The sequence below is a fragment of the Thunnus albacares genome, chromosome 21, assembly GCF_914725855.1.
Source record: "Thunnus albacares chromosome 21, fThuAlb1.1, whole genome shotgun sequence".
NCBI classification, from domain to species: Eukaryota; Metazoa; Chordata; class Actinopteri; order Scombriformes; family Scombridae; genus Thunnus; species Thunnus albacares.
Window position 1 is genome coordinate 23,760,522 of NC_058126.1, and position 10,767 is coordinate 23,771,288.

The window sequence follows — 10,767 nt, forward strand, 5'->3', positions numbered from 1 at the left end:
ACAGTGCCACAATCATGATTTATTTCATATACACTGTTCCCTCATGATGTTGTGTGTTTTGCTCTGTATTTTCACCATACAGCCTAAACTCTCATTTTTAATGGTTATCTGTATCTCTCACAGCTTTTCATGACTTCACTTAATTTGGATCCTCACTAAAATGTCAGTATAGTTTGGAAAAAAAAAAAGGCTGATCAAGTGTAAGAATTTACATTATGATAAGAGCACTTTGTTGAACACCAGACAGTGGAGCTTTAGATGCATCCAAATAAAGTCCAAAACAATGAATCAAGCATGTATAATCATTGTCCAGTCATTTTCCATGCCTGTAAGTATATCTGCTCTGATTTTGGTTTGGTTGGTTCAATCTTGTGTTGTTTATGTGTTTTTTTGTGTTTCTAATGCATCATGTCCTTATTAATCATGTTGATGATATTTTAAAGTGATTATTCATTCTTTGTCAAGTTTCATATAAAGCATGTTTTACTTAGAAATAAAACAGTGAAAAAGCAGCACCAAAAAGGGAGTTAAACACTTAATGGGTTGTTGGTTTTTGTTTGGTTTGTGTGGTTGTCTAAATCTAAACTATTTGATTAAATCAACCCTTTTAAATCATCAGGCTACATGTTTCTTTTCTTCACATCACACATATTTCCAGAATATATGTACATACCTTTTCAAAACAGCCCTTTTACTGAAAACATTCTTTCCAGAAAGCAACTATCAAGGATTTGAGTAGAAGTTTAAATACATGTTTCTCATGTCCATGTTCAGAAGAGGACAAGACTGATTACATTGCTGATCTGGACAGTTTTCCCCCACATAACCAAGAATTGAAGTTCAGAGCTAAAAATGTTGTCATGAAGAAAATTGGCTCAGGGGAGCAGACCTGGACATATTTTTATCTTCTTCATAAAGCTTAGTGTCAAGATCTCTGGTGAAAGGATTCAGCTAACATTCATCTTGAATGAGGTTGAAAAACAGCAGAGGAGGGTTGCTGGTCTAAATCCCCTGACAGAGATCTGAGTGTGGATGAGTAAGTGAGCATCGATCTCCTTTCTCTCTCATTTAAGATTGTTAATGTGCATTTAGAACGACTTTTACTGTGCAAATGCCTCACTAGCTCAGTTCATACTTGTGAACTCACTGAACCTGCCCCACCAACGTGATCTCACAGAAATATGTGAAATGACCACAATGCCTTAACACATTACATGCTGATACCACTGAAACAATGCCAATGGAAAGTTAATTAGGATCTTTTGTTGCATTGCCCTGGTTCAACAACATCACACAATGATCACTGGTTAATGTTGTTTTGTAGTTTAGAAAACTTTATTTTATTGTTATTTTTATTGTCATTTGACTGAATTTATTTTGAGCCTTAGTTACAATTTTTGTTCTCTAAAAACATTGTATAGTGTGTGATATAATTATCATTTTGATATGAGGTAGATTTAAGGAATGTCAGAGCTTCAGCTGTGTCAAGTAGATTGCTCCCTTTACGTTATTAAGAAGGCAATTATATTCCTCTTTTATCTTTTTCCCCCTAATACTAATAATTTAAAAAATGATTGTAAACACCACTCCCCCCACATTGGAATGACACATTTGATGAATATGATATGATGACAATGCTCATCCGTGTTTAACGTGACTTTTTGCTCATTGTCATTGTAAACAGAAGGACTGCATCATTAAATACAAATGTGAAACACATGATACTGTAAAAGTGACATTTTGGGTCAGGAAATGTAATGCTAGTACCAAACTGGCAGGAGATATGCAGGATCATCTCTTGTTGGATCGCTCAGTCTTTAGTGGTCACTGGCTGGCATGCAGCTCAGAATGTGACAGAAACATGAGGATTTATTAAAGTTAAATATATGTCATGGAGCAGAAGCTTATGGATTTGAATTTTACAGTTGGAGCAGTTGATAACAGCACAGCACAGAATATGTCCATTAACACTAGACCAAATTAAATTTTTTTAATAGGTTTTTTATGTTATAGCCTTTATTTTATGGCATATGATGACTACATTTCCCACATATAACCACTTGTGGAGGGTCATCCAGCCCACGCAAGCAAGTCCTTGGTCAGCTCCCATCTATTCAATGGTGCCAGCTGTCAATAGTGGTCAGGTAGCAGTTTTACCACTGTCAGCTCCTGAGGTCTTAAAGGGAACACATGAGGAGGAAGGTTATTCATTAGCCAGCCAAGTGGTGAGAATGGACCTTAAAAAACACCAGTAGTCGAGAGACAGGGAGAAGAGAAGGCTGGGACATTCTGTTCTGAGTTGAAAGTGATAAGTTGACTGTGAGAAAACAGGAGGGAGAGGATTTGTGTTTGCCCCTCACTCCTCTGCTTTCTATTTGCCTGCAGGGAAGCAACACTGCCATGGAGCACCCCTAAGACTAAACCCTGGTCCGGGAAGAATTTCAGTTCTTTCAAGTCCCCTTCACCAACCCTCCCCATTACTCAATAAAGTTATGTTGTGTTTGAGTCTCATTCCTGTGTCGGAGTAGTGATTCACTTGGTTTAAAGCTGGTTACAGTTACCTTCTAAAGCACAAATAAACAACCATCAAACATTCAGCAGGTGATTTACTGTGGAAACAGACGCTCATTTGGTGCAATTTGAAGCTGTTTGATATAAACACCATTGCATTATCAGTTAATCTACCTGAAAGAGAAGAACCAGAGCACACAGGAGAAAAAAAACAGAGGCAGAGGCAATAAAACTAGCCAGCAGGAGCGTAGACAAATTTGATTGGCGGCAGAATCAACCAATGAAAAGCCGTAAACTGCTTCTATGATTCAATTACTGTTTAGTCTCACTGGTGAAGTTTATTAAGTCCATGTCATTTTAGTTGATATGATTTTCAATTTATACATATATATGCAGTTCTCGAGAAATAATAAGCAATCAGCCTGTTCTGAACAGGCACATTTTCAACACACACTGAAAAAATTGAATTGAAGTTTCCCACGATAATGGGGAAAATGATAAATATGAAGATCAATACTTATAGATTCAGTCATTACCATGGCAACATCACAGTACACACATTTCTTACCCATAATCACTGCACTTTCATAGATGTCCAGGGCAACTGCTCCGGCTGTCCATTGACTCCAATGTTGAGAGGCTGAGAGGCTAGCGGAGTGTTAGCCGCAGCATGACCGGAGGGAAACACAGCCAGCTAGCCTCCCAGTTAATGTTAGCCCCGGCTCTCCATGTGGATCCCACCAGAGCACCGAGCACCGGTTTGTTATTCAGGTTAAAGTGGGAGGAAGCAGCTGAGTGAAGTGGAGCCTGTGAAGGAAACACTGGGACCGTCAGACTGAAACAGTCCGTGGAGGAGCTGCTCTGTTCGGCTTCACAGATAGGAAACACTTTGGCTGACAGGATGTACCACTCTGCTTGAAAAAAACAACAAAACCTTCTTCTTTTTGGTTTATAACGGCGGTTGGAAACCAGCGTATTAGGTGCATTACTGCCACCTTCTGCTCCGGAGTGTGGACCAGAGATTAAATCCTACACATTAATCCTGTCTGTCTAATGAACTCAAAGAAAACTCTACTGCTCCACCCACTTGGCAGGTTCATCAAAGTTTTAATGCTGAGCTCCTGAACTCCAGTCTTCCTAAGTTGACGATGGTTTACATGTCTATATAATGAATTAATGATATGGACAGTATGAAGAGCTGCACAGCCATGTGTAATGGTAATGCATAATGACAGCTGTTCTGCTGTTGGAGAACTTCACCGGTGCAACACAACTGGTGAAACTGCATTTCTACTTTCTTGTTTGTTTCGCTGACAGCTGTACAGCAGGCAGCGGACTGATATGATAACAGCTGGTTTAGGATGTATATTCATCCATTTATGGCTCATTGTGAGAGTGGAAATGAGGTTTGGGCAAGTGTGCCCAGTTCCTCAATGACTGAGATTTATAAAACAGAATCATGTGTACGCATGGCTTTATAAAACAATGCATGAGGTGCAGCAGTTGTTTTTACTGTGGATTCTGTGGTGCTTTTATGTGTGGAGCACTGGACCAAATGAATTTCCCTGGCTGGGATAATAAAGTTGATCTGAATCTGAATCTAAAAAACTGTCATCAAAAAGTCTCTCAGAAGTACAACAGTTGTTGTGCAACTGGCCCAGTGCCAAACTGCTATATGAAAGTTATCAGATGTGTGTTGTCACAGTAACACTAATCTTTCACCTCATATCTGTGTTGGTCATCACAGTAACACTTACAAGAGTGACATTTTAATTCCACCATGAAATACAGCAGCAAGAAAGACACAATTTCACTTTAATGAATTCAGAGATTATTTCATAAAAGTAAAAATTACATTTCATACATTGAAAATGTAAAGACTTGACAATGGGATTCCAGCTCTTTCTGTATAAAGGTCAGATGGACATTACTGAGCAGTATTGTCCATATCAGTGACATGATTTAGCACAATGACTGCAGTGAACTCCAAACAAGTTTGTTCCCCGGGACACAGATCAGGTAAGAAAAAAGATGCAGAAGATGGAGATTGAGAAAAAAAAAACCCTAATGACTTCAAAGAAACCATTTTTTTTTTTTTTTTTTTTTTTTACATTTTTGCACTATTTTCAAAATGATCTTCACACTTGACTCAAAACTCTGCTTGCTGCCAATTTCAGTCTTTGACTGTCAGGTTTGGTCCTGACTTCCTGAAGTCAACAACATTTCTTGATTTTTTAACATTTTACTCAAAAAGGACTCTTACGCACAGTAAAAGAATCCACTTTAGACCTGCCTCCCCTCCCTTGTTTTTATTACTCAGTTATTTGTTTATTTAACTTGGACCATACAGATAAGCACATTACACACAGGTAATGCAATACTTTATGAATGAAAACTCTACCTAAGTTCTATTTTTGAAGAATTTGACCATGGTGTCATTTTACCTTTTAAAGTTAAAATTATTACAGTCTTGATTATAAATTTGGAGGCCTGCACCCTGATAATCACACAGTAGGATATATATTATAAATTATGGCATGCATATTAGGAGTGGGCCCGAATACAAATATGTTATTCGGCAAAGCACAAATAGTGGGTTCTTTTTTATGAATATTTGTTTCATACAGATATTTTAAAAATTATGACATGTTTGTATAAGCTGCATACTGGACCACGATTGGCTCCAAACTAGTTGTGATGTCATAAATCATGCTCCTAGTTTCAGATGAAACAGTCTTTTAGTGCCAAACTCTGCCTTTACATCATACTGCACATTGTAGCATAAAAATTTAAGTGAAGGAACAATAAGGAAAAACACATTTTTGGGGGGACTTTAAGCTGACTATAACTGAGTCATCAGAAAATGTATTTACACTATACTATATGTCTAATTTCTTATAGAAACTTCTTTGGAAACAGTTGTGTGTGAAATGTAAGCAGAAGCTGGGTAGGGCACATCCTTTCACAACTGAATGTGAGAAACTAAAAGATTCAAAAAATACATGGCAGGAAATGAGTTTACATCACAAAACCATCTGACTGTGAGAAAACAGCTCAGTGGCAAATACCACAACATACATGTATGTTACTGTGGGTGTAACCTTTACAGATCTGGGCGTTTGGACGAATGATGAATATTCTGATGACATTGTGCAAGTTTTACTAGTTCATCACAAGTGAGATTATCTGTGAGAAACAAATTTCTTCATCTTTATCAGGAAAACGTTGAGACAGAAGCACAGACTGTAATAAACCACACCCAAAGCAGGATGACATACTAGTATACAAATCAAACATACACTCATAACATTGATAGCATAAGAAGAATAAATCATAGATTTAATGCTGAGGACATGAAAAAATATTTATTTATTATATACTACTATAATCAGAGTGAATTCAGTACTGAGAGACAAAAAGACCTCACAAGGAATATTTTAATACAATATGTTTTTGTATTTTGATAAATATTACATTGATGTTTCAAAAAAGACAGTTGTAGGAATATTATACAGATCATTTAGTGTTGCCTCTTGTGGCCTGTTGTTTCTGTAAAAAAAAAAACCCTTTAACAACCTGGATGTATAATGCAATAATAGATAGTGGGCTGCAGGTTTCTAATGGTGAATAAAATGTAATTTTTCATGCAGTCCTGCAGCACACCTCACACTGCATTCCTAAGAATGAGCTATTATACCTATCTGAGATTTTTAAGTATGATAAGTATATAGTTTCATTTATTAAATTAATCACTTTTTAATATTAGAATTGTGCAAATTAAAAAAAATGTAGTTGATTTTTTGGGGAGACAGAATATATATATACAGATGGGTGACAAATTAAAGGAAAAACTGGTACAGTTCTGAATGCTTGACCCCTACAGTGAGGGGATCTGGTGACTCTGTTATGCAGTGGGGGGCATTCTGCTGGAAGTTTGGATCCACTTGTTCTGAGTCATCACCTTTATCCTATGATGAAACATTTCTATCCTGATTGGAGTGGTTTCTTCCAGGATGACAATGTCCCAATTCATAGGGCACGAGGGGTCACTGAATGGTTTGATGAGTATGAAAATGATGTGAATTGTATGTTATGGCTTTCACAGTCACCAGATCTGAACCCAATTCAACACCTGTGGGAGATTTTGGACTGAGGTGTTAGATAGTGCTCTCCACCACCATCATCAAAACACCAAATGAGGGAATATCTTTTTGAAGAATGGTGTTCATCCCTCCAAAAGAGTTCAGAGACTTGTAGAATCAATGCCAAGGCTGACGAACACCATTCTCTCTCTCTTTAGGGCTTGGCCCTAAACACCTTAGAAAGGCACCATCATATCTTGAAGAGCTCATAGTACCGTATTATCCCACTAGAACACTGCGCTCCCAGAATGCAGGCTTACTTGTGGTTCCTACAGTCTTTAAAAGTAGAATGGGAGGCAGAGCTTTCAGCTATCAGGCTCCTCTCTTGTGGAACCATCTTCCAGATTCGATCTGGGGTGCAGACACCCTCTCTATGTTTAAGAGTAGGCTTAAAACTTTCCTTTTTGATAAAGCTTGCAGGAAACCCTGGGTTCCAGGCCGAGCCTTCGCGGTCCTTCACAGTCCTGTTGGCATCCTTCCCTGGCTGTTGCTGTTATTGTTGTTGTTATGATTGTTATTAGAATGCCTCCCCCTTTCCCTCTTTCCCTCTTTCTTTCTCTCTCTCAACCCAACCGGTCAAAGCAGATGGCCGCCCACCAAGAGCCGGGTTCTGCTTGAGGTTTCTACCCGTTAAAGGGGAGTTTTTCCTTACCGCTGTCACCAAGTGCTACTCATGGGGGAATTGTTGGGTCTCTGTAAATTAAAGAGTACGGTCTTGACCTGCTCCATGTGAAAAGTGCCCTGAAATTACTTTTGTTGTGATTTGGTGCTATATAAATAAAAATTGATTGATTGATTGATTGATTGATTGATGGAGCTGTTGTGATGCTGCTGCTCTACTAATGTGCTGCTTATGCTACGCCTCCTGTGTAGATGTGGTGTAACATAAGCACTGCATGTAAAAACTCAGCTTGCACTTTCATTTCACCCTTATATTGACCACTGCAATGGGGCTTTTCAATACTCTGCTGTGCTCTCAAGGTCTCAATCTTGTTTGGGACACATCCGGCCTTGTTTTTGTCAGCCAATCCCTGCTCCTTCCAGACCCAGACACACACACACACACACACACACACACACACACACAGTGCTCCATGCTGTTTAGTACTATACTTTTTTAATGTGTATGATTTTCCATTTCTAGGTAATTTCTAATCGTATACACCTCCAGGTTTATAGGTCATATAGACTGTCACCCTCCTCTTAAGATGACAATGAGGGATGTATCTATATGTACACCATCCACTATCCTGTGGTTTCTTTATGTACCACACAGATGGAGCCAATCATGTCCATCACTGGTTACAATGAATCATCCTTTCAAAGCAGACCCCCACCAAACCTCTTGTGTCTACCCAAGAAGGCTTCTGTGTGTGAACTGTCCTTTTCAGAGTGCTGTTTCAGTGATGGGCTTTCTATAATGGAGTCTGGTTAAGGAGCAACAGTATGACAAGCTACAGAGGCTAATGATGACACTAATGAGGAATGCCAGTCATTGTGAAGGGATGATTTCTTCTTTGTTTCTTGCATTCCCCTGTCTCTCTTCCTCACCCTTCCTCACACTTTCTTGCCCCTCTTTTCATTCTCCCCTCATCTCATCTCACGGTGCTGTCTGGAGTTTTAGCTCCCATAATCGAGCTTGGCGGAATATAGGGTTATTAGAAAAACTGCAGAGAAGTTTGCAATTTTAACAGCCCACAGAGACACACAAATACTCACACTCAGAGTAAAAAAAGAGTATGAAAGGGTTCAAGTGAAAGCAGCCCAACACCAATCTAGACTTTGCTGTCTAAATGTATCCTGATGTTACTGTGGTTCTAACAATCAACTGGCTAATAGGCTTTCAGTCTCCTTCCCATTCTACTTACTGGTGCTGTTTCCTGTGTAAAAGCACTGAGCCAACCACAGTCTGTGGTACTAGATTGCTCTTTGGATATTTTTGGAGTCATTTGTTATTGACAGGGAACATCTAACTCTAAAAGCTTCCAGTAAATGAAACCAGCACAGCACCTAACCATCATTTCACTAACCAAGACCACTCCTTCTAGAATATGGATTTAATGGTTTATTGGGAGTGTGATGGAAGAGCAGGGTGAAAAGGAGGAAGGATAGTTAGAGGGATGGTTGGAGAGGGAAGGATGGATGGGGGAAGGGAGAGGGTCGGGGGGTGTGAGGATGCGGGGGTGAGGGTCGAGGTCGTGGGATGCGGGATGAGGGGGTAGGGGTCGAAGGGATGAGGGTCGAGGGATGGGGAGAAAGAAGAGCAGGCGGGAAAGAGGGGAAGGAGGCAGTGGATAGGAGAGTGATAGATGAAAGGAGGAGAGGCGTCGACGTCGGGGAGGTAAGTGGGAACAGGGGGTTGAGACTCAGGGTGGGGGTGCTGTCTCAATGATCTGGCATCTGTACGAGGCCCCCAAAGAGACTTCAACCAGAGAGGCGAGAATGGGATTTCTTAATGTTATCCGGGTCGTGATGGATGTAGGTATGAGAGTGGGACGAGGCTGGGCATGGTGCTCCGGGAATCGATTTAACGAAGAAATTGATTCCACTGAGGTAGGTCTGTATGGTGGAAGACTTGATCTTGAGTTGAGTGTGGGAGAATGTAATGAAGCAGGAGAGGTTAAGAATGTCCGGTGAAGGGAATGGGAGTCCGTGGGAGACGTGAAAGGTTTTGAAGGAATTCCAGCCGGTGAGGTATGGAGATAGTGTTCGAGGGGCGACGCTGTTGATGATGTTGTCCCGTGAAGTGGTGACCAGTTGTTCCAGTTGCGGGTTCAGTTGTAGATTGTGGCTGAAAATGGTGGGACTGGAGTTGGAAGAGGGTTGGAGGCTGGAGCTAGTTGTCTGAATTTCTGAAACATGAAACGAGAGAGTGAATCAGCGATTGCGTTTTTGTGGCCTGGAATGTGGAGTGCTCGGATGATGAACTGGTGCTGGGCTGAAACCAATGTGAGCTTGCGCACGAACTGCATGATGTCCAGATTGTGTGACCGGCCTTTATTGAGGATGTCGACAACGGCGCTGTTGTCAGAGTGGATGGCGATGGTCTTTTTGGACCATTCATGCCCCCAAAGAATGGCAGCGATGACAATCGGGTACATTTCCGAAATGGTGGAGGAAGGGGCCAGGGAAGAGAAGTCGGGTGGCCATTCGGCAGAGAACCATCTGCCGCCGTAATAACCGCCGAAGCCGACTGAAGGGGCGTTCCAGGAAGAGAGGAACTGGTGCCACATTTTTAGTTCCATCTTGCACGCGCTGTCTAGCGTGACGTGGTCGTGGATGGATGGGACGGCGGTGGCTATGGAGAGAAGGTGTGACAAGAAAGATCGGCCCTGAGGGATGATGCGGGTGGCGTAGTTGAAATGGCCCAGCAGAGAGAGTAATTGACGTTTGGTGCATGTGTTGGCCATGAGAAAGTTTTGAATGAGTAGAGAAATGCGGTGGAGTTTCTCAGTAGGCAGAGATGCTTGGAGTGTAATGGAGTTGAGGGTGATGCCGAGGAATTCCAAGGATGTGCTTGGGCCTTCTGTTTTCTCTGGAGACAGGGGAACACCGAGATCAGTGAATGCGGAAATCATTGTGGTGAGACCGTATGACGGGGGCGAAGACAGTGGCGTGACCGTGAGGAAGTCGTCAAGTAGGTGGATGACGTACGGGAGTTTATAATTGTTGGAAAGAATCCAGCAGAGGGCTTCGGACAATGAGTCGAAAATTTTTGGGCTGCTCTTGCAGCCGAAGGTTAGACGCACGGCAAAATAGTATGCGCCCTTCCAGGAGACCCCGAAGAGGTGCCAGTAGTCGGGGTGGATGGGGAGGACTTTGAAAGCACTTGTGATGTCCGCCTTGGACAACCATGCTCCCTGGCCCACGAGGCGGATGAGGGAAATGGCGTGGTCTATGGTAGCGTATTGCATGGAAAAGTCCAGGCTGGGAATCAGGCTGTTAATGCTTGGAACAGTGGAACCGTGGGGGGACGAGAGGTCGATGATGAGCGTCTTTTTCCCAGAGTACTTCCTGGTTGCCACTCCGATTGGGCTGACTCTGAAAGACGGGAAAGGGGGGCTGGAGAAAGGGCCAATCATGAAGGCGTCATCAACTTCTTTTTACAGTAGTC

General features: G+C 41.5%; 1 protein-coding gene across 1 annotated transcript; it reads right to left on the reverse strand.

Moving 5' to 3' along the window:
- Positions 1-8,948: 8,948 nt before the first annotated feature.
- LOC122972678 lies at positions 8,949-10,749 on the reverse strand. Its single transcript, XM_044339924.1, has one exon. The coding sequence runs from the start codon at positions 10,733-10,735 to the stop codon at positions 9,428-9,430; it is 1,308 nt and encodes a 435-aa protein (XP_044195859.1). The 5' UTR covers positions 10,736-10,749; the 3' UTR covers positions 8,949-9,427.
- Between the last annotated feature and the right edge of the window lie 18 nt (positions 10,750-10,767).

Coding starts and splice junctions, on each gene's coding strand:
- LOC122972678 (XM_044339924.1), bottom strand. CDS start 10,735: ATGATTGGCCCTTTCTCCAGCCCCCCTTTCCCGTCTTTCAGAGTCAGC.